This window comes from Pleurodeles waltl, chromosome 10, assembly GCF_031143425.1.
Source record: "Pleurodeles waltl isolate 20211129_DDA chromosome 10, aPleWal1.hap1.20221129, whole genome shotgun sequence".
In the NCBI taxonomy this organism is placed as follows: Eukaryota; Metazoa; Chordata; class Amphibia; order Caudata; family Salamandridae; genus Pleurodeles; species Pleurodeles waltl.
In genome coordinates this window covers 823,526,986-823,544,741 of record NC_090449.1, presented here as the reverse complement: position 1 = coordinate 823,544,741, position 17,756 = coordinate 823,526,986, and the positions used below count along the sequence as shown (strand labels likewise).

At 43.0% G+C, this 17,756-nt stretch overlaps 1 protein-coding gene across 2 annotated transcripts in view; it reads left to right on the top strand.

The window, feature by feature from the left end:
* Positions 1-17,756, top strand: part of ULK4 (unc-51 like kinase 4) — a 1,615,551-nt gene that overhangs the window by 44,381 nt on the left and 1,553,414 nt on the right. For both annotated transcript variants that reach the window (XM_069211486.1, XM_069211487.1), the window contains exon 2: positions 16,237-16,430. In XM_069211486.1, coding sequence (XP_069067587.1) covers positions 16,293-16,430 — 138 coding nt within the window. In that variant the 5' untranslated portion in view covers positions 16,237-16,292. The remainder of the gene's footprint in view (positions 1-16,236; positions 16,431-17,756) is intronic.

Sequence of the window (17,756 nt, the reverse complement as noted above, 5' to 3'; positions counted from 1 at the left end):
TGGATAGATCACCACTCTTGCCAGACTGATCTATGGACAGGGTGGGCCTTTTGCCTCGGTGGGTGCATCCTGCATATTCTGTTGTTCAAATGAGGCCCTACCAGGTCAGTGTTGAAAAGAACACGCTAGAAACTGTCCAACTCTCACTGTGTTTTTCCAAGACGGAGCTGTTCCCTACTTTACCATAAACATTCTCATGCGGGAGTAGAAATGATAGGATGCACCAGACTGTTATTTGCCCGTCCTTCGTGAGAAAGAGCAAAAACACGGGGCACAACACCAATGCAACGCTGTGTGAAGCTAAGCTGAGCACCAAAATAGAGTTAGTGGTCAAGATGGAGTTGGTGGTTAAATACAGATAGCATTACACATGCCAACACTCATCGCTTGGGAGTTGTTTGACCTTTCTGGATGTTGCCGCCAGTCATATGCACATATTTATATATTATATAGCACTTGTGCACTAATATCTCACTACCTCATTTGCACCTTTGCAGCACTTGTTTTTGTATATGAGTTTAAACTAAAAATGAGTTAGTAGCTTAATCAAGATTTATTTTGTTAATAAGCTTGTTTTAATTTGAGCCTGATTCATTTGGGTCTTTGCACAACAATGTCTGTAGACGTCTAGGGTTATACTCCCCCTAACAGGACCTTTTGTGTTTTGTCTTTTGTTTACCTTATCCGTGTCCAAAGGTTACTGGGTAGCCCCTTAAAAAAGTATAAATATCCCTGTGTAACCCTAGCAGCTATTTTACTATTTTCTTTTTCCTTTTATCTTATGTACCACATGCCCCTGCCAGACCTAAGACATAAATTGAAAACAGTATTTTATTTTCTAACAAATACACTGACGATGCTTATAATAGCATATGACTCTCAGAAGATCTGAATAAATGTTTTAGGTAGTGCTGTTTTGTTATTTTGAAGTACTTATAAACCAAGGTGTTTAACCACAAACAGGATACAAGGAGTTACATACTTGTATTGAGATAAAATGACACTGAATACGTTTAGAGACAATTAGCTAAAAATGTTAGATTTACTTTTCCAATGTGGTGTACGACTTTGTATTGGGGGTTCATGCAATTGCATAGCTGTTATGTTTCTGAAAAAGCACAAATAATGATGCAGTAAGAACCGATAGAATGCCTGCTTCAGCTCACTTGGCTGCATTGCTCATACAGTTTTGTCATAGTAGCATTTTGAGTTTATGAAACACCATGTAGACTATTTGCTGTGTGTTTGATTTGTATTTTTTTATCATGATTGCACTTTTTATCAAATGCTTCATTTTTGTACAAACGTAGTTGATATTGATGTACAACAGTTTGTGTGATTATTTCAAACATTATTTGTCTAGATCACTGACTTTGTTAAGCTGCTTTTAGGTCCGCGTAACTGGTCTCTTTGAACACATTGCCCTTAGCCCATTGGTTCAAGCAGTCATTCCTCTTTGTTATTGATGTATTTTGATGTCAGTTGTATAACAAGAAAGTGGCCACATACTGAAGGAAGGCAATTCTAATTGTATATTCACAGTGAAATGTTTCATTGTGCACCATCAATGAGTTTGTAGTAGTCTTAGAGAGCCAGTTACATAGCTAGTTATCATTTTGGTCAAAAAGGATAAAAGTTCTATCTGATAGAGACATCTCGCCGCAGATTCCTTAACTTAGAATCGTCCCCAGGTGCCAACCTGGATCTGGAAACTTTATTCCCCTAGTACGTCTGGGCGTCAGTAGAGGGCATTGTGTGACTACGACTCGCTGATATCAGTTCCTTCTTTTCTTTCTTGCAACGTGGATCCAGAGACGGTTGTTCTGGCTGTTTTTTTGGCCTCCTTCAATGTTTTCATAGTATTCAGAACAGTGTGCTTCCTATGTCTTTGAGATTTAAACCCTCTGGGTCCTGTGGATGGCAGATGTCTGCTACGGATCCCCATCTGGTGTGCATGCGGTGCCTGGGTGAGCACCATGACTCCGAGGACTGCGGGTCCTGTTGGTGAGTTTGGGGGAAGGCTCTTTGCAAGCATAGGATGGAGCTTGTAGTGGCACGGATAGCGGAGTCTCGGTCTTCCCATTGCATAAAGTCTCCTCTGTCTGACGTCTGTTCATGGAACCACTCGAGGAGTCGCTTTCGTGGACACCGATCTCCGTCGGCATCCAAAGTAAGTCACATAGACAGTCGAGGCTTCGGCATTTACTGGCCCCACTGCACTAGACCTCCCGCCATTCCTTAGCCGAGGAGACCTGCACCTTCCTCCCTTTCCAGGAGATGGGGGACTCTAGACCAGATGTGTGCATATTATTCTTCCCAGCATGCTATCTTTGGTCATCCACCTTCCTCTGGGGGCACCTGTTGATCCCAAGGAGGTGCGCAGTGCCTTGACTGTGCCCACGCCAGCGGTTTCAGTCTCTGCTTCAGTTAGACATACAGCATCCGTTGACGCAACTCCTGTGATGCTGGTGCACAGCCCTTCAGGGTGCCCACATTTGGTGCTGATATCCGATTAGCTGACTCAGGCAACTTAACTGGTAGCGCCGATTGAAGTCAACTCCCCCTCTCCATCTGATGTCGATGACAAGGCATCGCCTTCTCGATGCTGGTCGAAATCTGGAATGGCTCCGGTCCTTCATCCACAAGACTCCATTCCTGTACGTGCTGCAGGAGATGGTGGAGAGGCAGTACAGGAGATGAGGCTACCTAAAGAGGACAGATGGTTGTCTGGTCTGGCTACTTCTAGTGGCTTGGATTCTTCTTCTGCCTCTTTTCCCCTCCTGGATTTTCTACGGAAGCGAGTTCCTCCTTTGCGGACATGCTAGAGAGGATTGTGGAGGTGTTAGGTCTAACCCTTCCCTTTATGGTGTTGACTTCAGATCCTTTAATTTATGTACTCTATCAAAGCCAGACGAGGGTTGAGCTGGGGCATCCTTATAGCAAGCCCTACATGATGTCTTGTTGGGTGCTTGGGCCCAACCTGATACAGGGACCCCTTTTGACCGAGATATATCCCACAGACACCGTCCTGCCCTGGGTGATCCACCTTGTTTGCTCAGACATCCTACTCCTCACAGTTTTGTGGCATAGCCCCTTTAAATTTCCCTGATATAGAGTCCCTCCACCATACTCCCCCTGTTAGAGAGTCCAGGGCTCTAGATGTCTCTGACAGGTACATTTTGTTTTCCATAAGTTCTGCTCTACGTTCTGTGAACGCGTCTTGTGTTATTGGAAGTTTCTTTCATTCATTATGGAACTCTTTATCAAACAGTTTACCCTCGCTTACAGATGAGGTTAGGAGTACTCTTACTCCTATATTTCAGGATGGGTGAAATGCATCTTAATTAATCATTTGCTGCGTCATGCATTCCACTGACTCTGTGGGTTGAGCTATGGATTCCTCAGTTACACTCCGTCACTGTACCTATTTACGTACCTCCGGGTTCTCAGTGCCAATCCAATCTACTTTACTGGACTTTCCTTTTGATAGTGCCTAATGGTTTGGTGCACAGGCTGACTCGGCCTTGAGATGCATTTGAGACAGTAGGGGTGGAGCAGTGAGTTAACTTAATTTCTCTCTTCCTATCCTTTGACTCTTCAGCTCTACTGTGGTGTTACTTGTTCTTTAGTGTTCCTCACATCAGTCTTACTTCTTCAGGGCCAGGAGACTTTTAGTTATCCTATTATGCTTTGTTGGAATGCCAGGTGAGTGTTCCTTCTTGCCAGGTGCTGAATTTCCCTGGCTTGCCATTGCCATAATGTGGTGCTCTGACAACCCATGGACTTTTTCATGCCTGATGTTTCAGGCTTCTTTCTTTATCATTATTACTTGATGTAAAGTAATGATTTCAGCTTTAGGTTTTGACAATGTTGCTCAATTCGAAGTTATCATTTATAGCCCACTTGATGTAAGGTGTTATCATTTGCTTCACTCTGAAGACAAGTTTATGCTTAAGAGTCATTACCTGTCTGATATATATCATACTGAGTGGGGTATTAACGCCCTTTGTTAGTATGCTAATGAGCATTTATACCTAATTTCAACTTTCATGTGTTTTCCCCATTTCTCCCATGGCAGACAGTTTTTCTAATGTTTGCATTTATACCATTTTACTAGTATCCCTTATAGAGAACTGGGGATATTACCAGCTGTTTGGGTTTCTATGCCACTGAGAGTATTGGTCACTACATCTCTTACTGTCAAATAGGTTAGCTTTTGTGCTTCAATCTTTGACGGGTACATTTATCTTTTTCCTCTGATATCACTCTCTCCTTCAGGATTTTCAGACCTTCCTTGTTTTGGTTTTATAGGGTATTCCTTGTAGTTTACGTATTTTCTTCACTTTGATGTTGACTTTTCTATAGTGTCGAACTATTCTTTGCACATTGTTATCAGTCCATACTACATGTCTTCTTTATGGACATGTACCTCTTTGTCAATTTAGCTTAGTCTATTTTGTAGACTTCTTGTTATTGAACTCTGTGGAGTTCTTTTACATTTGTTGCCTTTACGTGTAAGACTTCAGTCCTTTGGAAGGATTCTGCCCCTTTCAGGGGTTCTTCTTTTTCTCTGAGGATCATATATCTGTCATATTTGTTAACGCTTATTATTGGTACCTCATATATGTACAATTGCTTTCTTTTTACTTGACTCTATTCTTGCAGGTGAATTCACACTTGGAGGTGTGTTGTTATTGGATATTTTCATTAAATTCGGACTGATTCTTTTCCTTAATATCTAGTCAGTTTTATAGTTTTATCATTGTGGTCTTTCTGCTACATCCTTTGATCCTATATTGACCTCCATTTCCACTTCTATAGAAAGGCCTTTCAAGCCTAAAAACAAAAATAAATGAATAAAGTGAAAGTTAAATCACTTTCAGTGAAGGATAGATAGATATGTTGCGTGGGCTCTCATTATCCTAAATGAGACTACTGGATTTCTAGGCAGCAGGATCGATAACGGTGTGGGGGACTGAGTCTGACCCACGTGTAAGGAACTCTGTCACCCTAAATCCGGTGTTTGCTCCGGCTAACTAGCAGTGCCTCATTTCTCCCACGGGGAAGAGATGATTGGGCAGCCGAGCGCATGACATCTTTGGAACTTCTCAGGGAAGTCGTGGTCACTCAGATCCAAACCAACTCTTCTCATTTACAATATGATCTCATATACAAATGATAGACAGTATAAGTTTTATATAATGTTTTAATAAAACAACTGTATTTTAGATAATAAGGCGTGAGCCGCAATAACCAGAACAATACAACACAGTAGGATTGAAATAGTCACCAGGAGAGTAAAACATAAGAACAAAGCTATCATAGTGCCTAACAGTTTCTACTCTCCCTCTGCTTGTTCTATTTAGAGCACAGCATGTTAAGCTTCTAGCTTGCCTTTCTGAATCACTGGGGAGACATCAGCCCTCATACCTGAGCAAAGGCCTATGATCTGGTTCAGCATCTGCAACGAAGCAGTCAGCGTCTAGTTGTGGTTCCCTGGTCGGAATCTCCCTCTTGCGTGTATTGGGACAAGGAAGTGATTTTATAACTAACATGTCATTGTGATCACAAAATGTCCCTACGCAGGAATGCCAAATCTAAACTCCTACCACTTCTATCGGCAATGTACCAGACTGTATCCTTGACTGAAGCACAGAGTGAATATGTTATGGAGAACTCCAGTGCTGAAGTAGGCAAAACAGTGTGATATGAATTAACAAACAACACCGTAGAACTGGCTATTTGGAAAATAACAGTACGAAGCCTAATAAAAAGCATTTAGAGCAAAGTGCACAGAGGCTCTAAGCTGTCAGCAAATTAATAAAATACATTCAGGGCAAAGTGCACAAAGGCCTAAAGCCTGAAGCTAATGCGCAAAGGATACGTAAAACTAACCACACTACAGATACATCTATAGGCGTTATCTATCTATCTATCTATCTATCTATCTATCTATCTATCTATCTATCTATCTATCTATATATATATATATTTATAAGTATGTATGTGTGCACATGTTTCCAAATATACTTGGAACTACATAGGCGTTGGTTCTACCCTCCTATGCCAGTAGATGTGTAGTTTATGCATCTTGATGATGTTTTTGTTATGTATGCTACTTTTCCTGGGGGTAAAGTATTTTATATGCTACATGATTAGTCTTGTTCTCTTCACTGGGGGGAACTATCTGTTTTCTCTGCAAGGTACTCTATTATGTTACCTTTTGATGTCGGTCTGATTGGTATATACTTTTCCAAGGGGAGAGGTTCTGCTCCGTGGCCAGTTATGCTACTCTGTGTTCCAGCAGCATGGATCCTGTAATTATGGTCAACATCTAGGAATTGATAGATGTATACCCACTAGCTCAGTTGCTGCTACTGTCATGCAATTGTGGGTAGTCTTTCTTATCCGCTTTTTTTGTCTTTATGATCACAATGCTGCGGTCATTTCCAGAGTCTTGCTGTTATGTTTGCACATGGGGTTTCACTCATTTAAAGGAGCAAGTAACTTTATCTTAGGTACTGCTGTTTGCCTTTTACACTGATTGCTCATGTTCACGTAGCTTTCTTCATTCTATATTTTTTACGGTCTTGACTCCTAATCAGTGATTCCTCTGTGGAGTCCCTTGGTAGTGCAATATGTTAAGGCTCACATACCTTCTTATGTTTGTCGTTCTTTTCACGTTTTTCTAGACAATTGGTAATTATGCATCTGGTAGAGACAGAATCTAGCCGCAGATTCCTTAACAACCCTCCTTTCCTCCCTGCTCTTTTAACCGATTTCCTCTGTGGTCTCCGTAGATTTCATATTGAAAATCTATACCTAGGTTTAAGACTTGGGTGATAATTGACACAAGGGTCTCTTTTATGTGATGACCCTGTTTCTATTACCAATTTTTATTGTGGCTCCACCATTTTTTTGAGCGTTGAAAATAGTCACAGAAGAAACTGACGTCACCAAGTCGTGGGAAGTTATATGGACCTCTATTGACGTCACATCTGGCAGACAACGTCATTATGGAGTTGTGAGACGCCCTCTGCTGACACCCAGACGTACTGGAGGGGAAAAAAAGTTTCCGGATCCAGGCTGGCGCTATGGGGAAGATTCTAAGTAAGGAATCTGTGGCTCGATCCTTTCTCTACCAGATACATAGTTTCTGAAGGTAAGTAACTTGTTAATTAAGCATAACGGGTGTAATTTCTGCTGTTCCTACATTATGCATTTATTGAATTTTGTGGCTTTATATAGTGTGAGTTACATCCAATGGGTGAATGAGTTCTATACAGAGTTTCAAGTTATGTAGAGACCATCAAGAGAGTCTTATAGATAGAGGATGACAACTAAAAGTAGTAACAGAATTACAAACTGAAGATTAGAACGTCTTCTCTATGCAAGTTCATGGACTAGGAGCATTCATTGATCAAGTGTCCTCCATTAACATCGATGAAGGTTGTGCTGAGAAAGTTAGATTACAACCAGAAGTTCTAGTGCCTGCTAGGATGATTTCTTGGAAAAGTAGTCTTAATTGTGGGAAGGGTGCATCCTGATTGGTTGGAGGATTGGGTTTCACAGTTCAGTTATCACTGTACCATTGCATGGGTGGTTGTGGGCAGGCTAAGCTGTAGTTAATTGTATTAATAGTTAGAAGGCTAAGTGTCGACTGTGCACTTCTAAAATGTATTTGTCATTTAGAATATTTGAGGATTTTTACAAATTGCTATTTTCTTTCAGGAATTCCTCCCTTTGTTTGTTGACAATTAATATTCACCTTTCCTCAGTGTACCCTACCTTAAATACCCTTTTCTACCTCTCTCCTAATTTAATTTTTCCCATGAGGTGTAGGAGCAGGGTGTTAGTTTAATTCGTCACCGGAGTCCTACTCACATGTCCTTGACTGAGTAATCCTGCATATAGCATTGTTAGTGTGAAAACAATGATGTAGTATAACTTTGAAAACAAATAACTGTTTGTCCACATAAGCTACCCACGCCAAATTTGCATCCTTTTTTACAACATCCTAGGGATTCTAGAGGTACCCAGAGTTTGTGGGTTCCCCTGGAGGAGACCAAGAAATTAGCCAAAATACAGCAAAAATTTCGTTTAAAAAAAAAAAAAAAATTGGGAAAAAGGGCTTGCAGAAGAAGGCTTGTGGTTTTTTCCCTGAAAATGGCATCAACAAAGGGTTTGCAGTGCTAAAATCACCATCGACCCAGCTTTCAGGAACAGGCAAACTTGAATCAGACCACCACATTTTTTCAACACAATTTTGGCATTTTACTGGGACATAACACATTTTTACTATTTTTTGTGCTTTTAGCCTCCTTCAGTTAGTGACAGAAATGGGTGTGAAACTAATGCTGGATCCCGACAGCTAAACATTTCTGAAAAGTAGATTAACATTCTGAATTCAGTGAGGGGTCATTTGTGTAGATCCTACAAGGTTTTCCTATAGAAAATAACAGCTGAAATATAAACAAAAAATATTCAAATTGAGGTGAAAAAACAGCATTTTTTTCCCCACGATTTACTCAGTAACTTTTTCTTGCCATGTCAGATTTTCAAAAACAATATACCGTTACGTCTGCTGGACTCTTCTGGTAGTGGAGATATACAGGGCTTGTAGGTTCATCATGGAACCCTAGGTACTCAGAGCTAATAAATGAGCTGCACCTTGCAAAGGGTTTTCATTGTTTACCCGGGTATACAGCAATTCATTTGCTGAAATATAGAGAGTCAAAAATAGGTATCAAGGAAACCTTTGTAGTTCTAAAATAGGCACAAGATAAGGTGTTGAGAAGCAGTGGTTATTTGCACATCTCTGAATTCCGGGGTCCCCGTACTAGCATGTGCATTATAGGACATTTCTCAAATAGACTTCTTTTTTACACACTGTCTTACATTTGGAAGGAAAAAATGTAGAGAAAGACACCGGGCAATTGCACTTGTTCTTATATTCTGTATTCCACCAAGTCTCCCAATATAAATGGTACCTCACTTGCGTGGGGAGGCCTAATGCCTGCGACAGGAAAAGCAACATGGACACGTCACATTTTTACATTGAAATCTGACGTGTTTTTTGCAAAGTGCCTAGCTGTGGATTTTGGCCTTTAGCTCAGCTGGCACCTTGGGAAACCTACCCAACCTGTGGATTTTTTTTAAAACTAGTCTCCTAGGGGTTTCCGAGATGGGGTGACCTTGTGGGGCTCTTGCCAGGTTCCGTTACTCAGAATCCTTTGCAGACCTCAAAATTTGACAAAAAACACTTTTTCCTCACATTTCGGTGACAAAGTTCTAGAATCTGAGAGGAGTCACAAATTTCCTTTCACCCAGCGTTCACCCAAGTTTCCCGATTCAATAAAATAAAATTGTACCTCACTTGGGTGGTAAGCCTAGTGCCCGCGACAGGAAATGCCCCAAAACACAACATGGACACATCACATTTTCCCAAAGAAAACAGACCTGTTTTTTTGCACTCACTCTATGCCCTGGGAGACTAGTAAAGGCAGGCAACTGTGGCTGCTTCATGTTTGGGGCAACCCAGAGTTCAGGTCTTCTAATGGGAAGCCTTTCAGCCGCTGGCTGCTGCACCATTGGCATATCAATGTCCTCCTCTAAAACAGGCACTTCATCAGAACTAAGAGTGGTTTCAACATCAGACGATTCCTCTCTGACAAAAAAATTCACTTCCAGAATCTTGTACTTCCTCCTCTGCATCAGATACAGAGTCAGTTTCATAATCATGGTCCAAAAACGACTCAAAAAGCACACCAACAACTTGCTGAGTGGTCATCCTATGGCTAGCCATGATCCTTCCTACGAAAAGTAACTGGACAAATGCATCACCAACAACCAGCACTGTGTAAGATAAGTAATAAACAAAGTGTAGCTTTATCACTAAGAGTTATAAACCCTAAAACTATACCACTGACTTGCCTGAAAAAACTAAACTCCCCAGCAACTACTCTGCACAGCCACAGCAAATCACCAATGATATCCCACTAAAAAGAAAAAAGAAAAGAAAAGTACACATAAGACAACACAAATATCATTGAGCATTAATCTAAAGACAATTTCACACACAATCCTGCATTTAGTACACTACTTACAAAATGTCATTTGTGCATGGCAGCAATAGTCATTTAGAGTAAATTGTGTTTACTTACCAAAAACACGGAACTACGCAAACCCCTGGTCAACCACTGCCAAAACCGCAACAAGCCACAGCAAAGGAAGCAAAAGCTTTGCACTAGAACAAGAAGGAGAAAAATTAACTGTTATAATCACAAATGCAGACACTTTCGCGAGTTGACAAACACCCCGCCACCAAACATTTAGAAATTTTCCCTGGTGGGCCTAAACAAACTAGGCTGATCTACCCCCATGGCCACCAGTGCTGTGCTGAATTTCTTGCCCAAGGCTCTCCACCCCCCCCCAACCCCCCCCCAAAAAAATCCCTGGTGCCTTAGTGGCTTCTGCCTTCCTTGGGGGGGGGGGGGGCAGATGGGCCTAAAATTAATAGGCCAATCTGCCCCCAAGGGGGGCAAAAATGGTGTAAAATAATATTGCACCCCCTTGGGGAGCAGCCCCTTGCCCAACAGCCTCCCCCCCACAAAAACACACACACACACACACACACACACTCACTCACTCTCACACACACACACACTCTCTTTCTCTCTCTCTTTCTCTCTCTCTCTCTCTCTCTCTCTCTCTCTCTCCTCTCTCTCTCTCTCTCTCTCTCTCTCTCTCTCTCTCTCCTCTCTCTCTCTCCTCTCTCTCTCTCCTCTCTCTCTCTCTCTCTTTCCCCCCCCCCCCCCCCCCCCCCCCCCCCCCCCCGGTGCTAAGTGGATTCTGCACCCTGGGCCTAAAAGAAAAGGCCGATCTGCCACCAAGGGGGGCAGAACTGCCCAACAGTGCTTTGCCCCCAAACACAAAAAAACAAAGGGAAAAAATAGGCCTATCTGGCCCCCCTTGGGGACAGAAATGGCATAAAATATATAGCCCCCTTTGAGGGGCGACCCTTGCCCAAGGGGCCACCCCCAACACAAAACACAACAATATATCTGACGCTAAGTGGTTTCTGCCCCCTTTGGGGGCAGATGCCTAAAACAAAATAGGCCGATCTGCCCCCCAGGGGGACAGAACTGCCCAACAGTGTTTTGTCCCCTTTGGTGGGGGCAACCCCTGCCCAAGGGGCTGCCCCCCCACACAATAAAAAAAACACAAAAAATGGTTTCTAGTGGCTTCTGCCCCAAATAAGAGGTCGATCTGGCCCCCAAGGGTGGCAGAATCGGAAAAAAACATTATTCCCCATAAGGGAGTGACCCTTGCCCAAGGGGCCACTCCCGACACATAAAATGCCCACAAAAATGCCCACATAAACAAAATCTCTGGTGGCTAGTGGGCATTCCTGCTGCCCGATTGTATCGCAATTGGGCAGCAGGAATGCTGAAAGAGAGATCGAGGGTAATTAAAACCCTTTCCCATGATAGCTCTTTCTGTGCAATCCTCCCCGGCCGGAGGAGAAACTCACCTCCTGTTCCCGTGATGCGCTGGAAGCAAATGGCTTCCAGCGCGTCTGGCACCCTCTGATCGCACACTGACGTCATCAGAGAGGGGGAGGTTGGGGGTGGAAGGGTAAGATATTTCCTCTTCCAGCCCTGCCCTTGGCGCTCGGGGGAGCGCTAGCGCTTCCCCTGAAGGCCAGTCCCAGAACGTAATGGCTACATCCATGGTGCCTCAGCGCCGCGCCACCGGACGTAACCATTACATCCTTGGCGGCCAAGGGGATAAAGCTGAGCCTCACAGTCTGTTTGTAATGAATAGATGCTGTGGGAATTGGCTATTCACTGCATTAGATTTTTAGCAAAAAAAGAAGAAAAAAAACTGTTTAGCTTTTAAGAGAATGTGCTTAATGCAACTTGCAGGTTTTAGGGACATTTCTAGTTCCTCTGTCCACTTTTTTACGCAATGCAGCCAGTCTGCATGATTACATATGGATAAAATGTTCATATGCGGTGTATGTTTTTATTTTTTTTCTCCGATATCAGTGGCATTTTTCCATCTTAATCTGGTAGGGTGGGCTTTGGGGCTTTTTAGAGGGACTGTAGAGTAACATCTATCTCTGATTTAAGAAAAAGATAAGGCGGCCCTCTTATGTTTGATGCAGCGTTGCTGCTTAGTAATTCAGTGGTAACCCTTAATCTGATCTTTAATTTGCGAACTGTCTTTCCAGTGTCTGACTCCTTTACCTCAATTTACTCAATGTAGGCTTATAAGAAATGGGTTTCTTTTAGTTTTGTGAGTTCCAGAGTTTCCATGGTACCCCCTCCTGTGAGACATTGCTTCCACTTTAAGAATGGCATCCCAAAGCATTGTGTTTCTCTCCACATCAAGACTCAGAGTTATCTTGTGGCATATTTATCCTTTGACATATTTTCATAATGCCTTCCTTTTAATGTACATAATATTTGCTGTGTTTATTGGTGAGTGTAGTCAGAGGGAGTAATAGCAGATGGTATTTTTTGGAAGTGGTGGTCTCAGTCTCTCTTTAACACAGGATGTTCTATTTCTAAAGTGAGGAAGGGAAATATCTAGTCTCCAAACTACCCCTTTTAAAGCTCATGCCAATTCTTTTTGTATGGTACATAATAATTTTGTTAAGCCAGATAATGAGCACTCCAAGATTTTAAGGGGTAGTGCATTGAATACTAAAAACAATTTAGATCATGCATACATCCCAAGAGGACTAGCCAAGCCATATAGGTTAAACGAACATAGGATTGATGTTTTAGCAAGAGCATGTTAGGTACTTCTATTTTGCATGCTGCTGTTAGACTTTGGAGAATTTACCTTTCCACGTCTCATCCACAGCTGTTTTACTATATTGAGGCTGGACTTAATAGCATATTATGAACCTGGGCCTTGGGACACTCCTAATCACAGAGCATGTTCTCTCCCTCTTAAACACTATAAATAACTGTTTAACTTCAGTTGACATATTTGGTTTGTAAGTAAGGACAGCACCAGCTGCCACAGTTGTCAAAGGGAGGGGGGGGGGGGAAGCAGGAACTAATGGGATTTATATTTCAGCAGACTGGATATCCATCACCTCTGTGACTGAGTAACCCGTCCACCAAAATCTAAATCATGGCCTTAGTCTACCAGGCTCTCACCTCCTGCAATGGCTATAATTAGCTTTCCGAAGCATTGGCAAAAGGTTGAAAAAGGCACCCATCAGAGATTCAGGCAGCTGCATGTGTGTACGCTTCTAGTAGGGAGAAAGGGGGAAATGGAGTCTATTACAGGATCATCCACCTATAGGTATTTAGAAGTGTGAGGTAGATGGAGATAAAAGATTACACCAACTGCCAGCAAAGAGGACAGTGGAAACTCTAACAGTAACATGTTTATACTAAACAATGATCTCGTATATGCTTGCTTTCAGTGCTTGCTTTTCTTGTAGCAGGTCCCCCCAGCAGGTGACCTAGGCACACTATCGGTATGGATAGGTTTTCTGTTGAAAATGAAAGGGAGTTAACATTTTAATAGGCCAGCCCCTGGGAGGACTGGCAGAACCCCAACAGTGCAAATGGGATTTTTCCCATCCTGGGATTGCCTTACCCCAGTTAGAGAAACACTGTAGGCTGTGGATTGGGAAAGGTCCCCTAGGGTAACTTATGAGGGATAAGTTAACTCTCCTCCAACAATTGCTGATGTGCTGCTATTTCATGGTGCTCCCACTGCCATGAATCACAACACAACTGGATTTGGATGAAAACAAGAAGCGTAAGCCTTTTGCTGTCTTCCTGAGAGTGAACCAAAGCATTAGAGCATGCTTTTACTTGGATTCAAGCTTTGGAAGCACTTCTCCGGAGTCACAGTAGAACTCCTGTAATTCCAGGGGGAAGTAGATGGGCATCTTTGGTGAAGAACTAGCAGACCAATTGGAACTGGGAACTGAAGAACTTACTGAAGTGAGTGATTGTGTGATTTAGCCTGGCCAGTCACTGCTAAGTGTGTCCTGTGGTACTGTAAGCTGTTCCTAGTAGTTTTGGAGTTGTAGGATGGAACAGGAAGAACTTGTGCAACTGTTGACAATGATGGATTTTGTTTTGGCCCTGACGCAGGGTCCTAAAGAGATCTGATGTCCCTGGAAACTTTCTGAATGGACTATAAGAACAAATGGGTTGTGCAGAGGTATTTTGAACATTGTACCTGGAAACTGTGATTTGGGTCCTTCTCAGTGAAAACTTCTCGCATTTTGGGAGACATTGAGTATCAATGAATATCATTCTTCAAGGTAACTCATCAGTCGTTCCACTCTTGCGTTCCACTCTTGAGGCAGAGCAAATTGCTGGTAACTTTTTAATTTTTCTTTCAATAGTGCATAATGGACATATGCATATGGACTTACATTGACTTTCACCTTCTCAATGCTTATAACTGGAAATACAATTAGAACATTCAAAGTGCTGAATACTAAAAAGGTGGGACTAGCTGAATCTGTCACATGGCATGGAGCTCTTGGCAGCTCTGAACACTTCTCTTTTTGTATTTTGCGAATCATGTAGAAGAAGGATAAAAGGGCAATTTTTTTGTGTAAAATATGTTTATTCGTTTTCTTTCTCCAAAACAATACAATAACAGTAAAGCTTGCACTTACCCAAACCCCAAAGCTCCTCCTATACACCCCACTGCCAGCCACCACCTCAATCTCATCTTGAGGCATGGACTCCCCCACCATTGCCACCAAGTTGTCATCCATCAGAACATATGATTTCCACTGCCCCCACACCTTCTCAAAGCATGGGAGAGCTGTTGATACTAGTAGGGGTGTCCAGAGCATATTCATGCTGCAAATCTTCGAACATTCAAACAGCTTGAGCTCTCCCACCCCCTCAAGAGAGACTGGATCACCCACTGTCTCCTTTCCAATCCGTTCCCATCACTGGAAGCCCATTAGCCTACCCACGTCGGGCCAGAGAGTCTCTCTCCACAAAGGGGTGTTCAGCATACGCTTTCCCTGAAACCCCAGGTCTCTTACTGCCCCGTCCCACACCTCCAACGTCGCCTGGGTGGGCCCTGGCAGAACCTGCCAAGCCCGTTTCCCCTGGACATATTGGAGACATGTCTTTCCTTCCAATGCTGTTTCTGTAGCTGGCTGACCCTACTGTACAGTTTCAATCAGGGAGTGCAAGTGCCCCATTATAAACTGAGCAATGATGTGTCTGCAATGCCACTCTCGGGGTGCCGCCATCCCACAGGAAGGTCCTGAGCGTTCTGTGACTGCTAAGAAAGTAGCTCTCTGTGACCAGAAAGGGGGTATTCTGCAGCACCTAAAGCAGCTTGGGCAGAGTGATCGTTTTATGCAATGCTGCACGGCCCATCAGAGTCAAGGGAAGTGGCCAGGGGCACATCTTTAAACACCAGTCTTCTCAGTGTTTAGGATCAGCTGGCATTTGTATCACTCAAATTAACTGTATTGTCCAGGCAGCGTTAGGTAATGTAAATGAAAATATTACTAATTGTCCTGAATAAGGCTCTGTGGGCACTTTCTGTATTAGACCTGTGCTCAAAATGTTTCTGTATATGTTTGCAGCATTGACCTAATGTGAATGAGAGATTATAGCATGAACCAAAGTATAGCTTTTACAGGAGTGTCTTGCGGCGTGTTTAAGGGGCGGTGCGGTACGCCGTTGCGGGTGAGCGGGAGAAAAAAGAATTATATATTTTAAAAAAACAATTGATTCGCCGCTGCCACCAACGTGACTAACTGCGCCATAACTGCAGCAGCAGGCACAGGCTCCAGCCTGCCATGCAGCCAGTCTGAATGCTGCTTTCATGCTGCTGGCAGCATGACAACAGCGTTCAGACTGGCCGGAACGCCAGAGCGCAGAGTGGCAGTCTCTGCTTGCTGTCTCCAACCTGGCAACAGCGGGTTGGAGAGAGCTTAGTGTGCATGTGTGTTTGGCCGGTTTATTTTATTTCTGCATAATGTTGGATTGTACTACATATGTAAATGTATGTTTTCATTTCTTTTGTCCTGGGCCTTCAACTAATAAGAGAACAATGAACCACTGATCTCTCATTCTGTCGGACTAACTGCCTTAATTATTAAACTTTCTTTACCTTTGTACCTCAGCTGTCCAGAAACCTCACACAGTATTATATGTTTGTAAATCAGTATGGCCAAGAAAACCTCACGTTTGTGTTATCTTTGTCTTTTTTTTGCAGGAATTCCGCGACACTGGACTAGATTTCAATAATCTTTATAATTAAAAGTTTTGAAGATGGAGAACTTTATTTTGTATGAAGAAATTGGTAGAGGAAGCAAGTCAGTTGTGTATAAAGGCAGAAGAAAAGGCACAATTAATTTTGTCGCAATACTCTGTATCGATAAATGCAAGCGAGGCGAAATAACCAACTGGGTAAGCATGCTGTTTTAGCTATTTTATGAATTACTGTTGTGTGTGAGTCGGCATATTGCAGTTTGAACTTCATTTGAGAAATCTCCACATATCTTTCATTTAGTGATATTAACCTGTTAACACCTTGAGTTTGGGCACCTAGATATTAATATTTGGTGAGGTCTGTTATTGGAAAGCAGAACACAAACTGCAAATATATAGTTTCTTCGAGTGTGACTTGCGTGGGCTTTCATAGGTTGCAGGCCTCACCTGCATGTGACGTATTGACCTATCAAATGTATTTTAGCCATGCTGTACTATACTCTATTTGATGTACTTGCACTCCACGTTGCTTACCTGTTAACAATATTTAATTTTCTAAGCTGCCACAGACCTTTGAGAAGGCATCCGCGGACCGCGGGTTTAGAACCACTGTTTAGGCCATTGCTTGTGAGAGTATGTCAAAAGTCTTTCAAAGACATCTGCTAATTTGGCACGAAGATTCTCCAGCATCTTTTGATCCTTAATGTGGGAATCTGGCTATCTATGCAGTGTACCAAATATAGGGGTATGCTATGCAGATACTACAAGCGACCCATATTGGTTTACAGGGGTACAAATAATAATCCCAAAAGCGATTTTGTGGTAGTGTGGCCAAGCAGTTAGGCTTATCAGAGGGTAGTGCTAAGCATTTGTTGAACACATGAAACACACACTCAAGAAGGAACTTGAGACCAATGTTAAGAAAAACAGTTATTTTGTTTTTATTGTTTCAATACCAGAATACTTTCAAGAAGATATATACTTTTACAATTGGATTGATTTAGCAGGTAAGGAACACTTTTCCTCAAATGCGCTTTTTACGTGTTAAAGGTTCCAAAGTTCTTTTCCTGTATAGGGGTCCCTGCAAATAGTTCTCAGTGGTCCCCCGCAGCTTGTATGGTGCTAGGGGTGCATGGTCACAAGCAAGACCAGCTATATAGTTTTCCCTGCCATGAGGCGTCCGGGTGCAGCGGTGCTTGTTGAGTCGGGAGTCTTGTGCACCGCACGGTTGGCAACGAGGGGGGCCACCTAGAAAGAGACTGCATGGGGGAGACTAGTCCGGGAGCTCCCAATGGGGACCTTGGTCGGTGAGGGTCCTGGGAGCAAGGGAGCGCCATTGCTTGTCGTGGACCCAGGCCATGGAGCTCGAGTGCATCGGATCTTGGTCGTCGGTGCTCCTGCATCAAGTCTTCCACTGTTCTTTGGTGGACCTGCAAGAAGAGGGACAAAACAAGGCAGCTGAACTCCTCTGGACAATGTCCTCTGCGATGCTGGTGTCCTCTGCGATGGTTGGTCTTCGTTGCA